The sequence below is a fragment of the Xiphophorus maculatus genome, chromosome 18, assembly GCF_002775205.1.
Source record: "Xiphophorus maculatus strain JP 163 A chromosome 18, X_maculatus-5.0-male, whole genome shotgun sequence".
NCBI classification, from domain to species: Eukaryota; Metazoa; Chordata; class Actinopteri; order Cyprinodontiformes; family Poeciliidae; genus Xiphophorus; species Xiphophorus maculatus.
In genome coordinates this window covers 31908882-31935243 of record NC_036460.1, presented here as the reverse complement: position 1 = coordinate 31935243, position 26362 = coordinate 31908882, and the positions used below count along the sequence as shown (strand labels likewise).

At 40.5% G+C, this 26362-nt stretch overlaps 3 protein-coding genes across 6 annotated transcripts in view; all 3 read right to left on the bottom strand.

The window, feature by feature from the left end:
- Positions 1-1986: 1986 nt before the first annotated feature.
- On the bottom strand, positions 1987-10265 carry LOC102234291 (fatty aldehyde dehydrogenase-like). 3 transcript variants are annotated; one of them, XM_023350822.1, is made up of 10 exons: positions 10132-10265; positions 7676-7888; positions 7338-7569; positions 5602-5687; positions 5157-5365; positions 3705-3822; positions 3470-3611; positions 3222-3388; positions 3039-3144; positions 1987-2557 (listed from the first exon to the last, which is right to left on the bottom strand). In XM_023350822.1, exons 2-10 carry the CDS (start codon positions 7829-7831, stop codon positions 2244-2246), a joined length of 1530 nt encoding a protein of 509 aa, XP_023206590.1. In that variant the 5' UTR covers positions 7832-7888; positions 10132-10265; the 3' UTR covers positions 1987-2243. The 3 variants fall into 3 exon arrangements, with proteins under 3 accessions (XP_023206590.1, XP_023206589.1, XP_005807800.1); XM_023350821.1 differs by having other exon boundaries at positions 7676-7839; XM_005807743.2 differs by having other exon boundaries at positions 3039-3138; positions 7676-7839.
- A 244-nt stretch (positions 10266-10509) lies between these two features.
- LOC102234033 (fatty aldehyde dehydrogenase-like) lies at positions 10510-22965 on the bottom strand. Of its 2 annotated transcripts, XM_023350798.1 has the most exons (13): positions 22904-22965; positions 20166-20327; positions 18685-18916; positions 15888-15973; positions 15604-15812; positions 15390-15507; positions 13475-13616; positions 12479-12645; positions 12313-12412; positions 12000-12238; positions 11130-11268; positions 10927-11046; positions 10510-10835 (listed from the first exon to the last, which is right to left on the bottom strand). In XM_023350798.1, the coding sequence occupies exons 2-13, from the start codon at positions 20325-20327 to the stop codon at positions 10729-10731; spliced, it is 1821 nt and encodes a 606-aa protein (XP_023206566.1). In that variant the 5' UTR covers positions 22904-22965; the 3' UTR covers positions 10510-10728. The 2 variants fall into 2 exon arrangements, with proteins under 2 accessions (XP_023206566.1, XP_023206567.1); XM_023350799.1 differs by lacking the exons at positions 10927-11046; positions 11130-11268.
- An 878-nt stretch (positions 22966-23843) lies between these two features.
- The window catches only part of ulk2 (unc-51 like autophagy activating kinase 2), a 43700-nt gene continuing 41181 nt past the window's right edge, over positions 23844-26362 (bottom strand). Inside the window, exon 27 of the mRNA XM_023351788.1 lies at positions 23844-26076. Within this exon, the coding sequence (XP_023207556.1) occupies positions 26012-26076 (65 nt within the window). The 3' untranslated portion in view covers positions 23844-26011. The remainder of the gene's footprint in view (positions 26077-26362) is intronic.

The following is a 26362-nucleotide window of genomic DNA, read 5'->3' as shown; positions in this document are numbered from 1 at the left end:
CCGGGCATCTTCACTTTATCAAATCTGGCCCTCTTTGCAAAAAGTTTGGACACCCCTGACTTACACAGCTCAATGTTGCCATCTAGTGAAAACAAAAGGAAGTGTATAATTCCAAAAATGTAGCATTGTACTGCAGACACAAACTACTGTGCCTCTAGATCACAGGTGTCAAACTCCAGTCCTCAAGGGCCGGTGTCCTGCAGTTTTTAGATGTGCCACAGGTACAAAACACTGGAATGAAATGGCTTAATTACCTCCTCCTTGTGTAGATCAGTTCTCCAGAGCCTTGCTAATGACCTAATTATTCTGTTCAGGTGTGGTGCAGCAGAGGCACATCTAAAAGTTGCAGGACAGCGGCCCTTGAGGACTGGAGTTTGACACCCCTGCTCTAGATTTTCCAAAGATTGAAAATGTTAAAAAGTGAAGGTTTTCCATTTGTAGAAGGATTTACTATCTGTCTGTTGTTGGATACGGGAATCCAGTTTGATCTAACTGCAATGTTAGATTTATATGTTGAGGGTCAGAGAGGAACATAAATTCTGTTAAAACTGATCAAACTTAATTGCACTTAGTTTATGTAAAAGTATTTTACTGTACCCTTTCCATATTTTGACAGGTCACAAAAACAAATTTCAATACTGTTGGGTTTGAAGACCAACATAAAGTAGTACATAATTGTGAAATATGAGGTAAATTGTTTAAAAACACACACCTCAAAAGGTAAATTTGAATTTGTACTCCGAATCAATACATTGTCAATACATTGTAGAACCACATTTCTAGACCTAGACACAAAGTAGGATGTAGGTCTCTGTGTTTATCCCCATCTTCCCATCATGGCCTGTCAACCTAACCCTGCTTTCAGCCACTTTATTCCTTTCATGTTCTTTCATCATGCTGTTTGTTCTCTAATGTTATCCAGCGTCTCATCATGGAACAGCTGCACTTATCCTGGGATTACATAATTCATAATTGGAGTTTATTCCTTTTGGCTTCATTAATAGAATATCTGTGACTTGAAATCTGTGTGTATGATTGGACTGTTGTCTGAAAGTACTCATGTACTTTGAGACAAAGTACTCTTGTACTCTTGTTGTCTCAAAGTATTGGACATGTATTGGACATATTTTAGACATGTATTCATTGCCTATTGACACGTGTCAGTAGGCGAAGAATACACTATTCAATAAATTAGAACATACTGTATGTCCTGATGTGTCTTGCTTGTCAGATGTCTTTTGACAACAACCTTTAAGCAGGTATTAAAATATGTTTCATTGAGTTTCTATTTCTATATTCAAATTTTTTTTTAAATTGGTTTTATATAATATTCAAATTTTAAATGACATATTTTCATTAAATGTAAGCAAAACATAACCATAATGAACAAAGATTTTCAAACATCCATTTGTGTAACTAACATTTAATGTGTTTCACTAAGTGATAAAATTCCTGAAATGAATTTCAGTAATATTCTAATGTATTGAACAGATCTGTAACTGACTGGACTGGATGATTTCTAGAGGGCTTTTTTTAATATCTGCCAGTTGCCTGAACCTATGCAAAGCAGTTTGCATAGGTTGTACTCATGTACTCATATGTCTAAATATTGCTCTAAATATTAAGCTTCACTGACCGATTTATTAGTTTGGTGATCTCTGAAGGCATTTAGTTGCCCTGGATTTTATTTTGTGACAAATTCACCCCACACTTTTCAGAATTTCATTTGCAAAAATGTTCACTTCACTATTACGCCCAGATTTGTGTTGGTTTGTCACATACAATTTTAATAAAATACACTGATGTCCATGATGATTGTGACAAAAACATGGAAAAGTTCAAGCAGTATGAATACTTTTTCCAGGCTCTGTATAAAAAATATTAGTTTCATGTCAAATTACTTTAAACATTGTCAAGTAAGGATAATGTACAGTCAGATCAAATCTTTTATTTGAAAACAAAAACAGATGCACAAATCATAGTGTATGATTTGTTTGTTTAGAATTTATTTCCTTAAGAAAAGAACCATTTACAACAGTAATGACTGAGCTAGGGTTATTTAGTCGCTGAGCAAAATCCTGTAACACAAAATTAAGAAACAGGGAAAAAAGTTAGACTAAACAATTATGTATTTATTAATCTCTAAAACATCTCTACTCCAAACTGATCTCAGTGTAAAATCACTGCAGCATTTCTTAAATCTTTGGAAAGAGTTTGTGAAGGGAAGTGGTTCTGTAGCTCTGCTAGTTATAGAAGCCTCTCCAGTACCAGCAGGTGCAGTTAAGGCCGGCGGCTATGAGCAGGATGACCAACAGAGTGATGAACAGGCCAATGCCCAGGATGGTGGCCACAACAGCCCAGATGAGCGTCCTCTTGGACATGTCGATCAGAGGAGACCGGAGGGCCATGCGGACCCTCCGCGCTCGCCGGCGGTCCTGGGGGGGATAGCGCGCCAGATTTACCCTCTCCATCTTCAGCGAGCGAATCAGACAGGCTCTCTGGTGACTCAGTTGGTCGAAGGTGTGTTTGCCATGGTAACGACCCATGCCACTCTGACCTGGAGAGGGTCCAGAGCACAAGTAGAGTCAGGACTCAGCAACAGAATCAGACTCATCTTTCAAATCTTTCAATTCCACTTCCCAGATCGAACCTAACCATGTCCATCTCCGCGGAAACCTGAGTTTCCTGCATCCTCCAGAGTTCCCCAAACACCTTCTATTTCCTTTTTGTTAATAAATCTCCTCAAACTGCTTTCCCTGTGCGTCATATCTGCATGTGGGTCGGTTAAATCCAAAACATGATGATGGATGGATGGACTGAAAAGGAGAGATAAAAAAACCTGTACTGTCCTTTTCCTCCTTTATTTCTATTTTCCCTAATCTAATTTGGAAAACTATAGGTGGAGCTCTCCAAGCTAAACTACCTTGTGTCGTTATGTAAATGATGTACTATTTCACTACAGGACCAAATATCTACAAAGAGCTTTCTGAAGACATTCTTTAATTAGACTCAACAAAACTGCTTGTCATGATTCTCACCAACGCCTCCAAATGGGAGCGAGCTGACTGTGTAGTGCATCATGACATCATTAACTGTCACTCCTCCACTGGTGGTCTCCTCAATCATCCGTTTTATTGCCTTGGTCAGATGGGAGGAAGCACAAAAGTCACATAGAGAAAGGTCCAAAAGTCTAAAAGTTATATGTGTTTTGTGAGCCCCACCTTCTGGTCAGAACAGAAGATATAGAGAGCCAAGGGTTTCTCCCTCTCATTGATAAAGTTAATGGCATCCTCCATGTCGCTCACTGTGACTATTGGCAGGACAGGGCCGAAGATCTCCTCCTGCATCAGCCTGGAGTGGGGGGGCACATCCTTCAGCACCGTTGGGGCTGTCAAAGGAAGAATGCAGTTCATAAAACTGGAATGAAAACAGAAACATGTGAACAGTGATCTAAAATGCCTCCTCTTACCAATGTAGCACTGTGAGGAATCACTCTGCCCCCCGACAACAGGAGTGTATCCCTCCATCAGACTCATGATTCTGCTGAAGTGCTGCTGGTTGATGATTCGGCTGTAATCAGGTGAGCATTTCGGATCAGCACCATAGAATTCCTGTGAAAAGTAAAAAAAAAAAAGGGTTTCAATAAAGCTTCATACTGCCCAGTTTAATGTAAAACTAACAGCAGGTCAAAGCTGATGTGCTACCAGTAGAGTCTGTCGGATGAATTCAACCACCTGGCCCTGGATGCAGGGCTCACATAGAATATAGTCTGGAGCGATGCAAGTCTGGCCACAGTTCACAAACTTCCCCCAAGTGACACGCCTGCAAACAGAACAGTCATTACTGGGAGAATCTTTGAAATGCTTTAGAAAGCAATGAAAGAACACATAATGATGCCAGCTAAAGGTTCCAGTCAATACCAGCTTGAAAATGTTGAAGGAGCAATTGTCATGTTCTGTGTTTTCTGTGTGTTAATTTCGAGTTTTCGGTGTCTCTGTGTCTCCTTGTTCTCCTGTTCTCCCCTCGGTTACTCCCAGGTGTTTTTCGTTCCCTAATTACCCCGTGTGTATTTAGTGTCACCTGTGTCTGCGTCTCTGTCAGGTCCTTGTCTTATGTGCGTTCAGTCCTTCGTGTTGTCCAGTCAATTTACCAGTTGCTACCGGCGTTGAGCCCTGGCTTCTGCTCAGTTGTGCTGCCTGGTTGTTTTTGGACTGTTTTGGACTTATTTATCATTAAAACCGTCATTTCTCACTTTACCTGGGTCTGATGTGTCTGCCTCACCACCTCACACCACCGTTACATGACAGCAATATTATGCAAAATGCACTTGATCTATACATCTGTCAGGATCTTGGGTTGGTTGAGTTTGTTTAGGGTTTTGTTATTATTTGTGCTCCTTCCTACTTTCTATTAGTTCTGCCTTGTTTCTATTTTTATATCAGTTCCTTCTTAGTGATTCTAGTTATGTTTATTTCTTGTGCCTTCTCTCCTTGTCTTAGTTGCTCTAGTTTTCATTATGTTTCTTTGTCCCTTAGTCGCTCTCTCTCTCTCTGTCCCTCTCTCTCTCTCCTCAGTCAGAATTCTGCTCTCTCACAAACACTTGCAACCTGTTAGCTCATTAGCCCTGGTCTTTTGTTCAGCATTCATCCTCCCTTTCCAACACTCCACCATGGCTCCTCTATTAACCTTTTAACAATGTTTGAAGATGTGCAGTTCCACCAGGTGTTTACTAATTGCTGCTGGCTAGTCTGAAGGAGTTGAGTGGGAGAGTTGCAGAGGGGGCTGTCCTGTGAGCCAGAAGCTTGGAACTGCAGCTCAGAGGAGGAGTTGCATCTTCAATGCAGGGCTAGGTCCACCCAGGTGTTTTGCACAGCTGCATGGTTGCCATGGAGATTAAAGGATTTTTTTCAAACATGCATGAAAGAATCAAAGCAAAACTCCAGGTATGTTTTTGATGAAGGACTAACACTATAATGTAAAGCTCAAAAAAGTGGATTTTACATGATACTGCCCTTTTAAAAGTTGCAACCTAAAGATGGAAAAGCCATCTGACTCTCTACCATGTGTTATTTGTCTAAAATCTCCAGGAAAGTTTGTAGTATTTCTACACAGTTTAGCAGTCAGCCTTGTCTGTCTGCTGGTGATGACAGTGTTACCGGCAGGCCGTCCTGACATCACAGTCCTTGTCGATGTAGCAGGGGCTCTTCCCGCCCAGCTCCAGGGTGACAGGGGTGAGGTGGCGCGCTGCAGCCTCCATCACCAGTTTGCCTGCTGTGCTGCCGCCCGTGTAGAAGATGTGATCAAACCTGAGCCTCAGCAGCTGCTGGGTCTCTGACACACCACCTGTCACTACTGGGTACAGATCCTGGAGATAAACAAGATATTTTCTTTTCATCGAGTACTCAATGCTGTACTCATTGAGTGAAATAAAGAAAAATCATGTTTAAGAATCAGGACTCAGCTCTTCAGCTCTTTGGAGGGAGTAAAAACTTTCCAACAAACAGAGACAAACTAATCTCAGTGATAAGCTGTGCTATGTGGAGACTTAACAGCCTTTTTGTCCAGCATTATCTTATCAACACCAGCAGTGGGTGTTCAGACCTTGTCCAGATAGCGAGGCAGCAGTGCATGCAGCAGGAGGGACGAGCACTCGCTCAACTCGGATGGTTTCACCACAGCTGCATTGCCTGTGAATGGGATGAAATCACAGAGTGACGCAGAGCAGGAACAGTAGGAGGATGAGAATGCTGGCAGGGGAGTGGGGGGAGGGGTATCAAGTGAAGTTGTTGCAGGGTTCATACAAGGGTTCATACTTCATGAACTTTTTCACATTTCATATTATTTGAGACAAAAACCTCATTGGATTAATTTTTTAAAAAGATTTTATCATCAACACAATCCAGCATGTCCTTGTAAGGGTGAAGGAAAATGGCACATAGTTTTTAAACATATTTGAAAAATTAAAAACGTCAAAAGTTGTGGCATACATTTGCATTCAAACCCCCTTTACTCCAATACCACTAATTAAAATCCAGACTGACCCAATCAGTTTCTGAAGGCTCTGTAGTAGATAGAGTACACCTGTGTATAACATAATATAAGTATAAATGCAGCTGTTCTACATGTAAAGATAATTACACACTATAGAACAAATATCATGAAAACAAAGGCACACAGCGGACAGGTGTGGGAAAAATTCTGGAGAAGTTTAAAGCTGAGTCAGGTTCTAAAATAAAATAAGATGTAAACGTCTCACAGAGCTCTGATCAATCCATCATCTGAAGGTGGAGACAGGAACATGTGGAAGAAGGAGTTCAGGCCAGATGAAACTAAAACATCAGTTACTGCAAATGCTCAGCAGTGTGTGGCTGAAAACCAATATTACAAATCACCTCTTTTAAGCTGCAGTATGTAACTTTTATAAACAATATGTTTTTACATATTTGTTAAAGTCATATTTGTCTCCACATTGTGGCAGTATAACATGAGACAGCTAATCTGAAAAAATGTAGCGCCTCTATGTTCTTCTTGTGGTCCTACTGCCATCTGCAGAAATACACCGCTCAGTCAGAAGCAACCGATAAGAGCCAGGAGAAGGGTGAAAGAGCTGTCAATCACCCGTATGTACACCCCCCTGCTCTCTGTTATGTTACAGCTAGTTACCCACACCAAAACCAGAGGTGGACGCACAGGCTAGTAAGCATGGATGAACAGTTTTTCGGTAATAGTAAGTTGTTTCTCCACCATTAGCACATTGAGCAGCCTGAACACAAGCCTGAAGGTCAGCAATAAGACCCTCCTCCTGGCTGATTGGTTGTTTCTGACCAAATGGTGTATTTCTGCAGATGGTAGTGGGACAGAGGAGCTCGATTTTTCAGATTTTCTCTCTCATACCATATTGTCATGACAAAGTGGCAGTTTTAATAAATGTGTAAAAAAAACAAACATATTTTTTATAAGAGTTATAACATAGTGGTAGCAATGTCATAATTTGGGGCTGCTTTTCTTCAGCAGGGACAGGAAGCTAACCTGAGTTGATGGGGGGTGGGACAGATGTAGGGCAGTGCTGGAAGAAAACATGTCAGCACCTGCAGAAGACCTGAAACCCTAAACATACATCCACAGCTACTATGGCATGATGTAGATCTAAAGTCTTAGAATGGTCCATTCAAAGTCTACACCTAAATCAAAATGAGAAAGAACCCATCTCCACTGCTCTAGAGTCCAGTGGTGATGTGCATCCAACACTTTTCAATGAATTTGTTGATGTAAACTTTGGGTTGCATGCTGAGTTTTTAGCAGCCAAAATCAGAAGCAGAAAGTAAAAGAGCTCCTACCTGCTGCGATGGCTCCAACCAACGGAATCAGAGTTAGAGCCCAGGGGTAGTTCCAGGCCCCAATGATGAGAACCACTCCCAGGGGCTCTGGCTGAATGTAGACCTCATCCGATATAGTAAAGAGGTTCTTCTCTACAGGACGAGGAGCAGCCCACTGTGCAAGCTTCTCTATGGCCAGCTTGATCTCATTCTCGATGCCGATCAGCTCCAGGAGAGGTGTGTCATACTGGCTCTGTGGAAAACCCAGCAGGCATGGAACCAAACCCAGCTATACACCACTCTACTGTGTGTGTATGAACATGTATGTTTGGTGCTCCAGCAGTTGTGTGTCCCCTTACCCTGTTGATGTCTTGTTTGAGAGCAGTGGAAATCTCAGTCTCCTTCTCCAGGATCATCCTCTGCAGGGCGTGAAGCTGCTGGAGTCTGAACTCTAGAGGTCGAGCCCTGCCACTGACGAAGGCCTCCTTGGCCCGCTGTAACAGCTGCCTTTCCATCCAGTCACCTGCTCAACGACAAGGCCCAGACCATGGGTCTCCAGCAGTGTTTACACCCTGGATAGGTTAGAACAGGGGTGTCAAACTCCAGTCCTCAAGGGCCGCTGTCCTGCAACTTTTAGATATGTCTCTGCTGCACCACAACTGAATAGAATAATTAGGTCATTAAAGCTCTGGAGAACTGATCTACACAAGAAGGAGGTAATTAAGCCATTTCATTCCAGTGTTTTGTAGCTATGGCACATCTAAAAACTGCAGGTAGTTGGCCCTTGAGAACTGGAGTTTGACAACCCTGGGTTAGAATCAACCAACAACCCCCCCGGCTGCAAGGAAGCAGTGCTAGCCACTGTGCTCTCCCTTATTCCTTCAGTAGATATTTGAAATATTTTCTATTCTCACATTTACAGTTTTTAAAGACGAATTTTGAGAGATTTCAGTTCATTTTAAAATAGAGGATACTAAAATGCAAATATATTAGTTTAGCATCATTTAATGAAAGTATGAATCAAAGTGCTTGTTGAGTAAAAGAATTAAACCAAATGAAATGGCTTCAAAAGATTAGCTTAAAACACCATGTGATGCCACGGGTGTGTGCTCACAATAGAAAAAAAGGAGCATGCATTTCTTTAAATGTTTATGGGGTTAATGACGATGGGTGTAGTAATGGTGTTTCACCAGTAGGTGGCGCATGGAAACTCTGAGCTGCCTGTTGCTCTGCCGTTTCTCATAAACTGAGAGAAATTGGAGTAACACAGACTGCGTCTCCCGTGTGCTCATTTCCATGCTGTTTTTCAGTTGAGAATAACCTTCAAGTTTGTTTTAATAAAGTACTTTTTGATTATTTGGTACTGTTCGAGAAATGTTTAAGGAAATGTGTCAATATGTGAAAGATATTGAAAGAGTTTTGTTGTGTTTCGGAGCCAGCAGCGGCTAGAGGAAGTAGCTAACATGCCGTGATGCTGGTTGGTTAGCACATTGTAGCGGCGGATAATAGCGGGATATATAGGTGCAACCACTAACAGTAACAGCTTATAAAGGAAGTTGGGATATATTGTATATATTCCATGGTATGAGAGTAATATGCTGTTATCGGGCTCCAGGGTTTATTTGCGTTCTAAACACTGATGAAAGGTTAAATTGTGATGTAATTTGAATTACATCACAAGTAGTTTGAATTCTAAGATAGTTATGCCAGTTTACAATAACTAAGATACATGCCCATGAAATATGTCACTGTTTGTGATTAAATATGCATATAGAGTGCAGTGAATTGAAGATACATGTTACCTGAGGGAATTGACAAAATATGATGTTATGGGATTATTTCTGGTTTAAGGAAAGCTAATGTTGATGTTTATGTCAATGATTGAATATGTCTAATATGTACAGTAAATTACTGAACTATAAATTGGGCTGTATTGACAGTTAAATGAGCTGGTTTGTTCAATAAATAAGCTGAGAGAAATTGGAGTAACCCAGACTGCGTCTCCCGTGTGCTCATTTCCATGCTGTTTTTCAGCTTCATCTGCTGCTGACGGGCCCAGAACCCTGGTACCCGTTACACTTACATTTTAGCACAATTGCTAAAATGTACTTTCTGAGAAAACTGCTGGAAGTAATGAATGAGAAAGAAGATAGAGGAATCACCCCAGTCCTTCCACTGAACTGAATTAGAGCTCATGTTCTAATTCAGTTCATTTTGTTCTGATAACATCTTGATCTCTACCACTGCCTTTTCATCATCGGTTATACCATCTTTAGTAATTATTTAGTAAAGTTGCTGCGAGAACAGGCCTATGCCTGTTTCATACGCTTTATAGAACACTTAGTGTAAATTCAAATTTGTCAATAAAAACGTCTTAGTAGTCATGATGTTATTGTCCTTTATCGTCTATCTGACACTATCTTAGTTGCGTAAATAAATGAAGCTACATGTAAAAATGTATCTTAACCACTAATTGCCTGTTTAGAGATCCAGGTTTATTACCCTTAGCGTCACTTCTATCTGTTGGGTTGAAAACTGAACTCAGGATTCTAATCAAACTAATAATTCAGCCTGTACAATCCAGGCTTTTAGTGCAGTGAACCCCACATTTCTGTAGAAAAATAGACTTTCAGACTCCCTATAAGCATCGTTCTTACATTATATTTCTCTATAAAACAGTTTACATTAAATTGAGTCTGCATCATCGTAGGCCAACTAAGACTATTTTTATCTGTTGCATTGCATCTCTCAGTTCTAAAATATTAATGTGTCCAAACTGACCACGGAAGCCGGTCCATGAAACATGTCTACGTACCGAACTCACTGCAGCTGGACCGGAGCTGGATCTGGTCGGATATGAGCTGAATGTTCCCGTCCCGCTGCGGGGCTTCCTGCTCTCCAACTGGCCTGTGTGCGCCGTCTGCCACTGGCGCAGCTCTGGGGTCAGATACCGAGTCTGCATCATTCCCCCTCCCTCCCACCCTTTTATTCAGCAATTACATGATACGGGACCTGCTTTCTGGTTACTAGTTTTACAGCCTTAGCAGTTCAGAGGTTACCGTTATCTTTAAAGCAGCTAATCAGTGAAGGCAGCCAGCCATAAAAACCAAAAACCTTGGAATGGAACATAAGGATACAGGTGTCAGCTTGGATGAAAGGCCTTATGGAGGAAAAACGGTACAGAAAGAAAACAGTGAAGAAATGTTATTTTATTTATTTTTTTAATTAACAGAAAATGTGAGCCAGAACTAAAGAGAGATTTTTATGAACTCTAATGGATTGCCATGGTAACATATTGCTGGACACTGACTCCTACAGTTAAATTACAAATGTGAGCATAAAATTGTAGCAGATTTCCTATAATCGGTTTACACAAAACAGATCTAAACTGATAACTTCAAACATGTGTCCTTTACATTAGTACAAATATGAAATGCTTGGACCAGTACAGTGATGGACCAGACTGGACTCCAGCTGCAGATGACCTGCATCGACTGCTCAGCTTCAGCGCAGGAACCGCTGCAGGCAACAAGACACAGAAAACAGAAACATGGCTGAGCTGTTGCACGTGAGCACAACAAACATGGACGTCAACAACAGTGGAGCTGACCAGAACAAAGGAGGCCTTCAACCAGGGGCAGTGAGGCATGTTGGGTAATTAAAAGGAGGGTAGATGTGTGGGCAGGTTTTCTGGACAAAAACACATTGTCTCTCAGAGACAAAGCCGTTGCTGTAAGAGGGGACAGCATGTACTCGTCAGATTAACATGGAAAATGATTTGATAATATTTATAAAGTTGCAAACAGAATTTACTTTGTGTAAAACTAGCTGCTTTACTACTGATAATCCTGAGCAGAATTATTGCCTTGGGAACCAGGCAATAAGCCGGACATGCTTCATGGACCAGCTTCCAATAAATAATTCTCCTGTGGTGCCAGCACTGATTAGCACTCTGGATGACACAATAGAGAAACTTTGTTAATTATTAACAATAAATTATTGAAGAAACGATAACATTCAGATATTTTATGCAAGAAATCACTACTGACATCTAATGGTTGTTCACCATAAGAGGTGTTTGTGGTGATAAGCTTACATAATCCACATCTGACAGAGAAATATCATTGTTAATCCAACTCTGACAGACATCTATCCATTATCATACACGCTTATTCCTAGTGGGGTTGGGAGGGATGCTGGTGCCTATATCCAGGGGTCAACAGGCGAGAGGCGGGGTCACCAGTCCATCACAGGGCAACACAGAGACAGACAGGACAAACAACCATGCACACACACACAACTAAGGAGAATTTGACAGTGAAGTTTTTAAGCTGTGGGAGAAAGCTGAAGTACCTGGAGAGAACCCACACATGCACAGGGAGAACAGCCCCAACTCTAACACCTAAAATGGAAACCATCATTTGTCAGGTTTATAGGTTTGAAAAAGGTCAATTGATCTCTGGCCAATTTCCCTCCATCTTTAATCTGCTTGAAATATGACTTTAAATATAATCAAACAAGACAAAATATTGTAATTAAAAGACAAACAATAATATCAAATCTAACCAGAGTATATATTAGTCTGATGATTAATATCAAAAATATTAAGATTAGAATGAAAATTTGAATTCATGATTAATTGATTCATTGCTAATTGTGACAGGCATGACAGTTTTTCTTTACCTGCACCACAAAGGCTGCAAGGCAAGTCAGCATAGCCAACATAGCCATATTGCGCAGCTTCTGCACATTAAGCTGTGAAAGTAAGAAGCGGCGGGCCCAGCCCAGTTTCTTCGTGCTGTGGGGGGGGTATCGCATGCTGTTCAGCCCTTCCATTTTGAGTTGTTTGATCATGCAGCTGCGAAGGTTGCTGAGCTGGTCGAAGGTGTGGCGGCCTCGGTACCGGCCCATACCACTATGACCTGAGGAACAGAACATTGAGTGAAAACCTTGTGATGAATGGTGATCAACAGGAGGACAGACAGCCTACACTCACCAACTCCTCCAAACGGCAGAGCGCTGTCCAGGAAGTGGACGATGCAGTCATTGGCTACCAGGGCTCCACTAGACGTCTCAGCTAGCACTTTTTCGATCAGCTATTTAAAAGATATTCCTTTAGCATTAAGAAGAGGAAAACACCCGCCTGCAGGCCAAGCATTTACCTTGGCATTGTGGGAAAACACGTAGAGAGCTAACGGTTTCTCTCTCTCATTGATGAAGTGGATTGCCTCATCCACACTCTGCACTGTGACGATGGGCAGTAGTGGTCCAAAGATCTCCTCCTGCATCACTCTGGAGTCACCTGTTACATTTTTCAACACTGTGGGACCTGAAAAAAACAACAACATGTGGTGAAAGATTTAGGAAACATAGTGTAGCGTATGTATACAACAGTGTGGGAAAATATAACATCCTCTCTGTTTATGGTCTCCTTAGATTGCCAAGTTCTTAAATCCATAACACATTTACACCGCGTTTAGCAGGTTGCATCGAGGCTAAACACACCCTGGTTGAAAGCCCCATTCTAACAATCGATTAAGATTATTTGACAGTTAATCATTTATTAAATTAAAATTTGTTCCAGTCGATTAACTAATAAAGTCTGTTTAAGACCTTCTTTTAGTGTAGTAGTCCAGCCACTGGTCATCTGTATGCAGAGCTAGTTACTACAGAAATAAAGTGAAACGCTTTTGTCATGCTAAAATCACACTCTTCAGTTCAAACAATTACTTTCACACTGCTCAATATTTATTCTCTGTACATTTGAATTTTTACCCCTAATTTAATTTGCATTCTAATTTGTTTGAATTGATGTGTGTAGGTTACCTGGATACATAAGAACATGTGGTATAAATACTTTACACAGCACAGGATATTGTTTATTTATACAAACATACACCTAAATCTTTAAATGTGAGATAAAAAGATGCTAGAATATTTTTAACTTGCCAAGGCCTATTGCACTCCGAAACAATAGCTACTGGATTCCTATTGCAATCCAAAACTGGCTAATATGAAGCCTTTATAATGGCCTTCTTTAAAGGAATGATCTCATTCTCATGGTGAACTATGCTTGAAATGCTATGTCTGTGCTACTACAGTAAATACAGATGCTCCAGAGTTCCAGGAATGTCTGATGCAGAGAACAAATCACTTTCCTATGTAGCCCTGGGATTCATCAGCATCTCCACCAAACGCAATGGTGCACCCCTCCATGAGACCCACGATCCTCTTAAACTGGCGCTGGTTAATGATGCGGCCGTAGTCATCACTGGTCTTTGGGCTGTCAGCGTAAAACTCCTGCAGTGACCCAGAGATGAAGGGTTGGAGGAATGAAAATACAATAAAACATCTTTAACATCCTTGTCATAAACAGAAAATCAAATGTAATAAGAACAGGGGTGTAACGAGGCATAAAAATCATGGTTTGGAACATACTTTAATGTTCAAGGTAGTGAAGCTCATAGCATGAAATGAGACATTTCGTGAGGCATTTTTGCCTTGTCAGGCAAAGAAAATGGGCGATCCTTTTTGAATGAGTCATACATGAGGTCCATAAAATTAGTTTCAGAAACCACAAAGAAATTGCTGTTAAAGCCCAAGGGTCTGATCTTCAAAGATTACAAATAAGGAGCGCTAAATTGCTTTTGCAAAAGATGAATGTGTTTCATACGAGCCCATAAAGGAAATCTGAGATAAGGAATTCTTCTTGTTTTATTTTCAAAAGTTTTTGGCTACATGATGGTTGTTTGCTCTCTGGTGGTTGTTAATATTCATTTCTGTTTGTTTATTAACATGACACAATATTAAAGTTTAATCATGGTGTTTTTTGTTTTGGTTTAATTACATAAACATTGTCAGCAGACTAGCTGCACTAATCCGTCCGTCGTTGGCCCGCATAATATGTGGAACATGCAGCACACGTATAATTTGTGCCACATTTTTGGGCACAGAGCATCAAGAACATCCAGACATAACAGAGTAACGTTGACCACAATTGTCTGGCTGCGTATGAATATTTGTATCAGATGCCTAAGAAGTTACTGGTTTACAAATAAACTGTACCCATTTGTAGCCAAAGCATGCATTTATTGATTTGGACCTCAGTTTATGCATAAATCTTGATTTAACCATTAAATATATAATGCAACAATGAGAAAATATTGAGCTGTTCATGTGGTCGGCTACAGGCATATATCAATCTTTTACATTTTTCCAGATTCTGTTTAGGTTTCTGGTAATGGAATAAACTTTATTTTGTGCTCTAAATGCTTGGGGTAAAGTCTGGATTATATAATGTTTAAAATTTTTTTCTGATTATTTTCCACCAAATCTCTATGATGGCAGCACAATCATATTGATACACTAACACTTTGTTGGAGGGTCAGTACCTCCAGGTAAGGGATGTTCACTTCAGGATAAATTGTGATCACACAGTGGGTTTGTCAGGTGCTGACAAACCCACTGGATTGATTGACAGGTGGAGTCATTAATAGGAAGGCAATGTGAGGCTTAGTGAATGTAAGGTCTTCCAGAAAGGACACAGAAAGTGTGCTTCTGAAGTTCTTATCTTTGTCTCATCTGTACTGCTATGTGTTAGCAACCTGTATTGTCCATCACTAATAACAATCAATGGCTTGTTATAAACTGGTAAGCAATGTAAGCCCCTACATGACACACAACATATTCATATATATGGAAACTTCTTATACTTCTTTTCTTTGCAATCCATACTTCTCTCTGTGATGTGCATCACTTTGCACTTCTGCTGTCTTTATTTTTTCTGTTTTTTAAAGTGCAATGAGCTGACATTTGTTGTGAATTGGTGCTATAGAAGTAAACTGAATTAAATTGATTTATTTTGAACCAAACTAATGTGAAATATTTGGTTGATTTTGATTGTGGTTTCCAACCAGTGTGTGTGTGTGTGTGCGTGTGTGGGTGTGTGTGTGTGTGTGTGTGTGTGCGTGTGTGTGTGCGTGCGTGCTTGCGTGCGCGCGCGTGCGTGCGTGTGTGCGTGTGTGTGTGTGTGTGTGTGTGTGAATTCCATTCCATTCTTCAGGCCACACTAACCTTAACACACCTCCTGATCTCTTCCACCACTCTGTTTTGTACAGAAGGTTCACACAGAATAAAATCTGGAGCAATGCATGTCTGACCACAGTTTATAAGCTTCGCCCATGTGATGCGGCTGTGTTGGAAGAAAGATCAGAAACGGTCCATCGTGTTAGATGGTTCGGTGGAGCTATTGTGACGTTTTGTTCTATATTTTTCGTAAAACACAGACCGGCAAGCGATCCTGATGTCACAGTCCTTGTCGATGTAGCAGGGGCTCTTCCCGCCCAGCTCCAGGGTCACAGGGGTGAGGTGGGGCGCTGCAGCCTCCATCACCAGTTTACCTACAGCTGTACTGCCTGTGTAGAAGATGTGATCAAACCTCTGCTTCAGTAGCTGCTGGGTCTCTGGCACACCACCTTCCACCACTTGGTACAAATCCTACACACATTGTTTCCAGTTATACACAATTCAATGTCAATGCAAACACTCAGAAGAGCAAAGCAACAAGCTAACCTTATCCAAGTACAGGGGAAGAAGTTGCTTGATGACTGTAGAGGAGGTGGAGCTGATCTCAGATGGTTTTACTATTGCTGCATTACCTGAATAACAAAGGAAATGATAAACGAATTCATCATGAAAAACCTGGAACAGACAGACATGATGAAAGTCAGGAGTTACCAGCTGCATCTGCTCAGTGTTGTGCTGAAATGAGTTAATATGCTTACATGGACAAGCTGTTACACATACAGTGGTTACACAAACAGTACATCATTGGTATTCATATATTTGAACACCTATTTTAGCTTAAATGCTTGCTTTTTCCCTTCGCTTTAAACTAACTAAAAATACTTTTTGATCATTTTGGCCAAACAAAAACCTTTAAATGGCAGTATTAAATGTTTTCTGGGCACATAGGATTATTTTATAGCAAAATTGAATAACTATGTTTCCATCAGTTGTTATAAAAATGCTGTATATATGAAATTTGACTTAAAAGAAATTTGACTTCAGAATTTAAACCTTGAAATTGGGCCTCTGTCTCTTTAAAATCTCTAGTTCTTTCTGAAACTCAGACTTCAGGAAGCCATCACAACATGGCTCCTGTATTAAACCATTTAATGTTTTTCCCAGCATTTCACTGAGAAGTAGCTCCTATAATGAGCTCAACTAATGTGCAGTTCCACCAGGTATTTGCTAATTGCTGTTGGCTAGTCTGAAGGAGCTGAGTGGGTTAGGGTTAGGGTTAGAAGGTGGAGAAGAGCTGCTCTGTGGGGTGGAAGCTTGGAAACTGCAGCTCTAAGAAGGAGCTGCATCTTGAAGGAGGGGCTCAGACCAGCCACGCGTTTTGTACAGCTGCATGGTTGCCATGGAAATTAAAGCATTTGTATCTACAGTACAGACCAAAAGTTTGGACACACCTTTCTAATTCAATGGGTTTTCTTTATTTTAATGACTATTTATAAGGCAAGAAATCCCACTTATTAACCTGACAGGGCAGGTTGACCTATGAAGTGAAAACCATTTCAGGTGACGACCTCTTGAAGCTCATCAAGAAAATGCAGAGTGTGTGCAAAGCAGTAATCACAGCAAAAGGTTGCTACTTTGAAGAAACTACAATATAAGGGGTATTCTCAGTTGTTTTACACTTTTTTGTTTAGTGCATATTTCCACATGTGTTATTCATAGTTTTGATGCCTTCAGTGTGAATCTACAATGTCAATAGTCATGAAAATAAAGGAAACTCATTGAATTAAAAGGTGTGTCCAAGTCTGGACTGTATAGTCATTTTCCTTTGGTTTTTATTACTCTCTAGTAATGAGAATGTGACAAATGGATTTGTGACCTACACAAAAAAGGATTAATTGAAAAGGATTCATTGAGAACTCTTACTTCCCAAAAGATCTTCTGTTCAAAACACTTCTTGCATCAGAATTACAAAACAAATGTTTTGGCTTCAAGTGGAGGAACAACGCAAACTGAGACTCAAGGACACAACACAGTTAACGCTACAGCATGACGTAGACAGACAGCTCTAGTAAAGTCAGCAGCCACACCATCAATGTGATCCAAGCGCTGACTGTAGAAAAGGATGGCATTTTCTCAGGAAAGGAAATGTGTCTGTGGCCTCTGTCGGTACAAAACATACCAGCCTAGGGCTTGTTAAAGTCTAACAATGTTAAAGCTGAATTGGGGCATCAATGTGTAACATTCAACTTGACTTTTAGCGGCTCTTACAGTATTATCAGGTGGGTCTGACACAGGCATCAGGCCCAATTTAAAAACCATAATACGTTATTCATCTGAAAGAGACAGTCCAGTGTTTATATTATAAAAACATCAAACATTAGCCACCTGTGAGGAAAGCAGTGTTAAAGTCTTCAGGTCTGAGGATTTCACTGCTCTACAGTAATACGGAAGTCAAAATGTCCTTTGGAGGACAACAGCTGCCAGTCAATTCAAACTTTATCAGACTACCTACAATAAATGTCATTACAGACATTAAGTGGATAATATCATAAATTGTCAACAATGTTCAGCTGCGTTCTAGGATGCCTTGTGGTCACTTATTTCTTTTAGGCTTCTTTTAGGTATTTTCAAAGTCCAGATTACTACAACTTCTCCTTTCATACAATGCATCCAGAAAGTATTCACAGCACTTCACTTGCTCCGCATTTTGTTATGGCCCAGTCTGATTATTTCTTGGAAACTTTACACACAAATACTTCATCAATACAATGTGGAAAAATGTTTTCGAGATTTTTGCAAATTTATTAAAACCAAGAAATCCCATTTGTGAATACTTTCCAGACTCACTGTACCTATGCTGATGACATACAGCTTTGTACCTCTGTAACCACATGACAGTCATGGAGTCACTGATCCATATCATTGTGAGGATGATGGGTCAGAATTTATGCAAGATTAAAGATGAGCACTCAACAAGACTCAATGGACAAAACTAGAGAGCATGCTAGAAACGTTGGTCTACAGTCTGACCAAGCCAGATTGGCATAAAGTCTGCCATGTATGCCAAAGCATGAAGTCTGTATGCCATTACATAAAGTCTATAACTGAATCAGCTTTTTTTCAGTCACTTAGATTGTTATATTATGTCAATAATGATTTCTATAAAAAGTTAGGCTCATCTATAGTGCAGCTGCCTAGCCCTGATTAACATAGTAACATTCCAATTCTTATAAACACCGTTTATATCAATGTCTTTTAAAGGTTCACTTTACTGGATTCAGCCAGTAAAGTGACATCTGACCCTCTACATCTGATCCATAGAGGACTGAAAACTGCCAGCTACCTGCTGCAATAGCTCCAACTAGTGGCAGCAGGGTGAGAGACCAGGGATAGTTCCAGGGTCCGACGATGAGAACCACCCCGAGGGGCTCTGGCCTGACGTAGACCTCATCCGATAGAGTGAAGAGGTTCTTCTCCACGGGCCGGGGAGCTGCCCACTCTGCAAGCCTCGTCAATGAGAGCTGAAGTTCGGCCTCCACAACCAGCAGTTCATACAGCTCAGACGCACAGCCGCTCTGTGAAACAAAGGTAGTGAAATAATTCTATTCTGATTCCTTGAGTTTGTTTCAGTCAATCGTGCACTCACGCAAACTGATCTCCCTCCATCTCTGGACAATATCCACGTTAAACTTCACCACTCACACTGTGTCTTTGAAAGGTAAAAGGTCACCACTGGGCTCTTCAGGATATCATTCCAGACAATCAGAAGCCATTGCTGTAAAAGCCTGCCAGCAATGGGGTCATACAACCCCATTCAAGAGCAGCATTTATGTACACACACATTTAGCTCTTTTTTACTTTGGAAAATAGTTTCCTAACATTTCTCCAGTTGGGGAGAACCACACATTCTCTTGTTCCTGGTTCTGAATGGGAAACAGAAATAGAAAACATGCAGGAATTTGCTCTCATTACAATAACCAATGAGGGCAAAGATCAGATGTAAATAATATGAAAAATGACAAGTGACGTCATCCATCAACGTATTTTAAGTTTGAATTAACATTTCAACATATAAAAAAAAATCATATAAAAATTGCAGCATAGAAATTTGGCTTTGAATTTTTAAGCAGTTAACTATGAATATGAAGTATTCAGTAAATTTAAAATTCAAATCTGTTATTTGAATTTACAGACATTGCATACACACAATAACCTAGCATAACTTCTATGTGTCTCTGCAGGGGACATCTAAGTACTTTCTTAGGTGTACCCAGACACATTACAGGCATCATTGGGAAGTTTTCCAACGCACAAACAGCTGTTAAATACAGAAAATGACGACTAAAAGACTTTTTCTGCCATCACTTTGGTGTCCCCTCTAGTGTGGCGCCCCTATGTGTCGCATAGTGCAGACCTTGTTTTTACGCCACTGTGTCCCTATGATGGCGCTTTTTATAGAAGCATAGAAAATAGACATCATTCAGTTTAACTCATATTTTTTGCTTAGGTAACCAGGTCATTGACTAGTGTGATTAGCCTCTCTTTGTTCGGTCTAACATTAAACACTCATCAGTTTCACCTATTTTGGGTTAAACTTCTAACCAGTGTTTTGGGTCAAACCTGTGATCAACTGTGTTCTGTTAAATCCACCAAGTCAATAACTCATATTGGGTTGTTTTCAACACAACAGCTTTTAGAGTGTAAAGAAGGAGATTGACAACTGTACAAAACGAGGTGGTAACATTTCCTCACCATTAGGACTGAATAAATTAGACTGATCCAAAGAATAACAAAATAAATGTGTGTTATAAATGAGTTGCCAACCTTCCCGAGATCCTTCTGCAGAGCATCTTTAATGTCTTCCTGCCTCTCCTTTAAGAAGCTCTGCAGCCTTCTCAGCTGCTGCAGTCTGAACTCCAGAGGTTTGCTTCTGCCAGTCTGGAAGGAGCGCCTGGCCCGCTCTACAACCAGCTCTTCCTGAGACATCTGGGAGGAACATTACAGAAGGATTACACTGGGTCACAAAATGATATTTTTTGGAGGTTGTTAATGTTTTTTTCAACTGAATTAGAACTATTTTTGCACCACTGAATCCAAAAATGACATCCATTTTTCCCAATCAGGTCAGGTTTTTATTCAAATTTGATTTTGAGAAATCCAATCTTCTGACAAAATTGATTACGTTTTTGTGACATTTCCGTTAATATTTCTTGACCAAAAAAGGTTTTAGGAGGGAAAAAAAAGTTTTCTAACAGAGTTTATTAATTAAACTTGGATTTCTGCTAATTGAATCATAAAGACTGGTGAGAGTAATTACATTTAAATTGAACATTACGTCTTCATTATGCAAAATTATTCATCTCTTTTCTGTCCTGATGGAATCTCTCCCAGATTCTGGGATCAGAATCTGGAATCTGATTTTCAGGAAACCGATCCATATGTGAGAACAAGTCATGCATTTTGATGCTCATGTTTCATCCATAGCTCAGAAAGTTGATCTGATTGAGCAAAATAAAAGTGATTTTTGGATGCAGCACATCGAAATTATCCTAAAGCAGTTGAAAACTCCCAGAATTTTTTGTATCCATACACACATACATCTACTAGCAGCTAGTAGCGGTGGTCCAACAGCGGGAGTAGAACCAGCATTTTACACCGCCAGCTCGTTGAGTTAACTTTTCGGATTATTTGTTTAGTGTTCTGGCCGTCATACGCATCCCGGTGAGTGTTGGTAGTTATGCGCTGCTTTACCTGTTGTCTGGCCGTACAGGATGTCTTTTTTTTTTTTTTTACAGTGAGCTTCAATAGCCATACTCCGTCAAGTGCTTGTTTTATAAATGTCATATTAGATTCGTTGTCTTGATGCTTTTTGACGTGCCCAAGCCAGGCAATTTTCCGCCACAACAGGCAAACTTCCCTTCTGGCTCTGAGCTTTGAAGTTCCACATGATGTTGCTTATTTGGTGTCGCAAGCTTACGCTGTGTAAAGTAAAGGGGGAGATCAGCTGCACACGCGAAGTGAGATGCAGGTGATCGGTTTTGGTGATAGGACACAAGAGACAGTGATCGGCGATTACCGATCATACACTTTTTCACGGAAATCGGCCGATTATGGTCGGTGGCCGATCTATCGGCACACCTTTGAAAAATAAAGTTTGTTTTAGATACATATATGCTCAGCAGCAAACAACATATCGCCAACTACAGCTTGGAGTAGCTCCTTGATATATTAATGCAGTAGAGCCGCACAGCAGCTCATATTACCGTGCAGTGCAGTACCTACCGCGGCCACCAGGGAACTCCCAAGAACAATTTATTTTTTAATTTGTCTTTTTGCCCATGTAAGAAAGATTTCTACATACATTATCAAATATATATTATTGTATAAAAACAATCACAACTTTAGAATGAATGTGTGTGTTTTTGTTAATATAATTACATAGCAATCATTACAAAAAACTAAAATAATAAAAAACTGTTCCACTTAGGGGGCCCCCTAGCGGCCCCGGGAACTTAAGCGGCCACTTGTTCCACTTGCGCTTCCCATTAATCCGTCCTACCTTGTGGTAATGCGCATACGCACATCGATGCTACGTCACTGCTTACTCAGCAGATTTCTTATCGATACATCCTACCTGTGGAAGTTTCGTTTCGTCTGTTTTTTTTTCGTCGAAGATTAAGGTAAGCTTTATTTATTTTATTTATTCCTGGCTTTATAGACCTGTCCCTATACTTTAAAATATTTTAGTTTAATAACACGTTTTTTTTATTTATTAAACCGTGCTAAATAGAGCATGTTGGTAGCGATATTATTTGAGATTGAAGCTGCGTAATAGCGGTGTACTAAATTTGTAGATGTCTGTGTTTAATTTAATTTAAGTAAAAAAAGTTTCCCCTGTCTGATGCCGCTTTATTCATACAAACACATCTGTAAAATATTTTTAAAAAGTAGAAAATTCTAATAAAAGGATTAGTTCATAGGTCTATAGCTTTTCATTTTAACCGGATAGGATATTCTGATGAAGGAAGTGATTTTCTTGTGGTTTCGTCGTGTATATAAATTGTTCCAAAGCTATGCTAAGCATAACTCCTAAGCTTCCACTTCAGTCCCGTCACTCAAATACCGTAATGTTATAAATTATTATTAATTAATGTGTTTAACATTAGCACGACCCGCTATAGTTTTCGGTTTGTAAACATGACGGTGGCAGTTTTGAATGCGTGCTACGGTAGGAAAATCTGACGAGGTAGTAGTACTGACAGTCAGAACACCCGCCCTGTGGAGGAGGGAGCGGTAGAGAACGGCTGGCCGAAATCGCGTTCAGGAATCGGTTCAACCTTGAGCTAGACGCCGCTTACTGCGCGCAGCGCGAATTTCAATATCCAATTTAAATTAACTTCTGATGCCATCTGTAGGGATTGTGTGCCTAAACGCCTCAGACGCACTCTAAACTTTCAAAAACACACATTTTGAGAAAGCGAACTTGGCTGCTCACAAAACATCTGTTAATAACTACACAGAATAAAGTTCACCTTAGAACAACTACTTTGAAAGCAAGCTACCTTCAATAAGTTCCTCCGCCTCTCCCACCAGCAAGTTTGATATTACTTTAGTACAAAGTTCCAAACATTTCGATAGCTGAGGCCAGCAATTGGTGCTTTAAAATGTCAAACAGAGAAGGAGCCAATCAGTGGGTGCCATTTTTTACATGCTGGTTTCCTCAGCAACCATAGGAGAAACAGTCTTCAGGCAGTGGCTCCTGTCTTCAGGGCAGGGGGGGTTCTCAGCTCCCCACTCCTTACAGTCCTTGTTACCTCAGCTGTAAAGATCCATATCCACCCAGCAGAGAGATCACAGAACCAGTGTTCTTCCACAAGTAGCATTCCTATTGATCATCCCCGTCACTGTGGTGGTGCAAAAAACAGATATAAAGCTATAATGCTTAAGGGCGCTGTGGTAAAGGGGTGCCAAAGCAAAGGTTATTTCGGCACTGAATTCCCCCCCACAAACAAAGGTACTCCAGTTTACAAGAACATGCTTGTTCCATTTGAAGCGTAATCTCATCTAATGACAGAGTTAAAGAAATGGGATCCAGCTCAGCTCTTATTAGAGCTTGTTAGATAAAAAAATGTTAAGAGTCTAACTGCAATGGTTCTCTTCATTATGCGAGGAAGGTTACATTATGTTTCAGACGGAGACAAAAGTCGTTTTCAGAAACTGTAAATTTTAGGTTTTGAGAGCGTTTACCTTCAGAAAGATTTAGTAATAATTTAATGAGATATTTCTGATACATAACACATAAGCCAATCATCATGCCACAGCTAATGGTCCACCTTTTATGAAGCTTATCACTTCTCTACATGCCAATATTACCCACATCCTCCTCGTGAGATGCTCAGTAGTATATGTACCTCAATTAAAATCTGAAACACATCATCCATAAGCTTGTTTTTGCATTTTAAAAAATTAAAGCAATTTTTTTCAAGCTTATTAAAAAACACACACATTTTCATTTCTTTTAATTACAAAGACTGTATTTGAGTTCCATCAAGGACAAAGGGAGACTCAGCTTTGAATCAAACGAGCAGAACGTTAACATTTCACTTTGCAAAACTGATGCTCAGACAGAGTCTAATAACAGTTGTGACTGACTTCAATAGGCATTCAGTTCAAGCTGGAGGTGCAAAACAACAGGGTAGATACATTCAACATTCTAGAGGTTCTACAGGGTCAGATACAGACTTGGTACCCATGCTTCATCTTAAACAGTCCTTGTTTTAATACAGTCCAAAACTATACAAAGATTGTGGTTCCCCCCCCCCCACCTCATCAGTTCCCTCTTTAGTTTGTGTGCAGTAAAAGGCTTCATGTTGATCAGAGCTCATGGCAAAGAGGAGGGAATAACTCAAACAGGGATATGTATAGATAAAGAACAGTACATCTGAAATGTAGGCCCTGAAACTCCTCAGAGTTTTTCTTCTTACACAGATAAACATGTTCACACATGTACAGAGGAGTAGGCCTGTGTCTGCTTTCAGGAGAAGAAGGCACCTCCTGTTCTATCTAGATACTATTGACCTTAATGCACACCTGGCAGCTCTCACATACAGTACATACAGTGTTTGGAACACAGCACATGACTTCAGAGGGAGGCAGGGGGACGCAGGAGAAAACTCTGAATCCAGAGTGGGAGGAAATGACAGACGAGTCGCGGTCTAAACGAGCGCTAAAGAATGTTATCTCAACAACAAACAGTCCTGGTAGAAAGAGTGGCGCTGCCATGAGTTTTGTTGCAATCTTTGGCACGCGCCAGGTGTGCCAATGATTGGTCTTCTTAGCAAACCCTTGGCAAACACAAACACAAGCAATAGAAATTCATCTATCTACATATAAAGACTTGTGCTCTTTGACTGACAGGCAGCAGCCTTTGCCGCCCTCAGGAGGACCTCAAACACACGGACCCCTCAAAAAGGAAAACCCTGACATGCGGCTCATTCAGATATATACAAGTTTCCAAACAAGTTTAGTTTTATTAAAAATGAGCTACAGTTCTGATAAGACAAAAAGCTGCATTTGATTAGATTTTTTCTTCTTGAGAAAAATGAATCTTATTGTTAGAACTTGTGAAGTAATGCAACAGATCAGCTTCATTTCAGCAGGGTTTGCAGTGGACAGCGAGCTGGCTGCAGGAGAAGGATGTGCATCCATTCAACACATCTGGATGCTCATGTCAGAAGACTCAGTCCCTCCTAACCGAACCCCACCTTACTGTCAGCTACATGATCAACAAGTCAGAAGCAAAGCTTTCAAAATGTTGCTCTGTTATTAACAGAAAATAGGTCAGAGGCATTAAAATGGCTGAAAACTGCAGCCCACTGATCCGTTTGAACGCATGTGTGAGGACTTATTGATCATGCATGAGGGTGATTAAAAGAGAGATGAGAAAAGCGTCCTCCCCATCTTCACATTATTCTTCCCATTGTCCCCTCCTTCTGTTCCTTAATAAAGTGCTCGAGTTTAAAACACAAAGTTAAAACAAAGTGATTACAAATATACAGGATCCTTTGCTCTCATGGCTGTCCGGTTCATGCAACAGCAGCTCGTGTTTTTTTTTCTTCCTTTTTGTTCATTGAGATGGTTTTCCTTCAACTGCAATACTTGAGGTTTTCTTGAAAGGCAGAGAAGTCTGTTCATTTCCAAATAAATATACTAAAACTGAAACGAGAGTAAATGATCACCAATTCAATCTCGCATACGTTTCTCCAACCAGAGCTCAAGTCTTTTTAGAGTCCACAGCACTGTCTCACTGTCTGCTAGAAACCAATGATATCCAGGATTCCTATGGTAACCTGATGCGATGACCCCATCATAACATATTGAAAAGCACCTTCAAAAGAATGCTTTGATGTCCACATCTGGTTTTGCCATTTTCTTCTTGATTTGTTGTCATCTTTGGTTGGAATAATGTGCATCACTCAGAGCTCAGTTTGCGACACAGTCAGTACAACAAACTGATGATGAACGGCCACAAAAATCCTCTCCAAAACAAAGAATGAACAAATGAAAAGTGCTTGAGCTGCTACAGGAAGGAACAGGAAGCTGGGAGAATGTTCCTCAGTTCCAGAGTCTCTTTAGGGCGTGGTCCCGCTATGGGGGTCAGGCGGCGCCTGCTACTCATACAGTGTCACTGTACAGTAGCACAAAGAGGAGATCCTTCGTTCCACACTGGCTTTATCTGCAACACACACAGAGACACCTGTTAGTAACCAGATTAAAAACAATTGAACTGACTATGGAAAAATTAAACAAAAGTTATTGTGTTCACAAAGAAAAGGTAAAATTATTTTGGTTAAATAACAATCGTTCTTAGGAGCGTCGCCCCCCGTAGAGAAACCACTGTAAGTAATATGGGAGCATGGTGGGAAAAGGGAACATAAAAGCAGCAGTTTTCCAGGCAAAACGAGAGACTTGACAGGTATGACCGGTGGAGATTCCCAACTCTACCTTTAATAACTAAAATG

What these genes read in the sequence shown, in the direction of transcription:
- LOC102234291 (XM_023350822.1), bottom strand. Translation starts at nt 7,831, where the DNA reads ATGGAAAGGCAGCTGTTACAGCGGGCCAAGGAGGCCTTCGTCAGTGGC. An exon ending in GGTTGGAGCCATCGCAGCAG is followed by an intron (nt 5,688 to 7,337) that starts GTAGGAGCTCTT and finishes TCCCATTCACAG; the next exon opens with GCAATGCAGCTGTGGTGAAA. An exon ending in TGCCTCGCTATCTGGACAAG is followed by an intron (nt 5,366 to 5,601) that starts GTCTGAACACCC and finishes GTTTATCTCCAG; the next exon opens with GATCTGTACCCAGTAGTGAC.
- LOC102234033 (XM_023350798.1), bottom strand. Translation starts at nt 20,327, where the DNA reads ATGTCTCAGGAAGAGCTGGTTGTAGAGCGGGCCAGGCGCTCCTTCCAG. An exon ending in TCTGCCGTTTGGAGGAGTTG is followed by an intron (nt 12,239 to 12,312) that starts GTGAGTGTAGGC and finishes TCTGTTCCTCAG; the next exon opens with GTCATAGTGGTATGGGCCGG. An exon ending in AGCAGCTAGTTTTACACAAA is followed by an intron (nt 11,047 to 11,129) that starts GTAAATTCTGTT and finishes CCCCTCTTACAG; the next exon opens with CAACGGCTTTGTCTCTGAGA.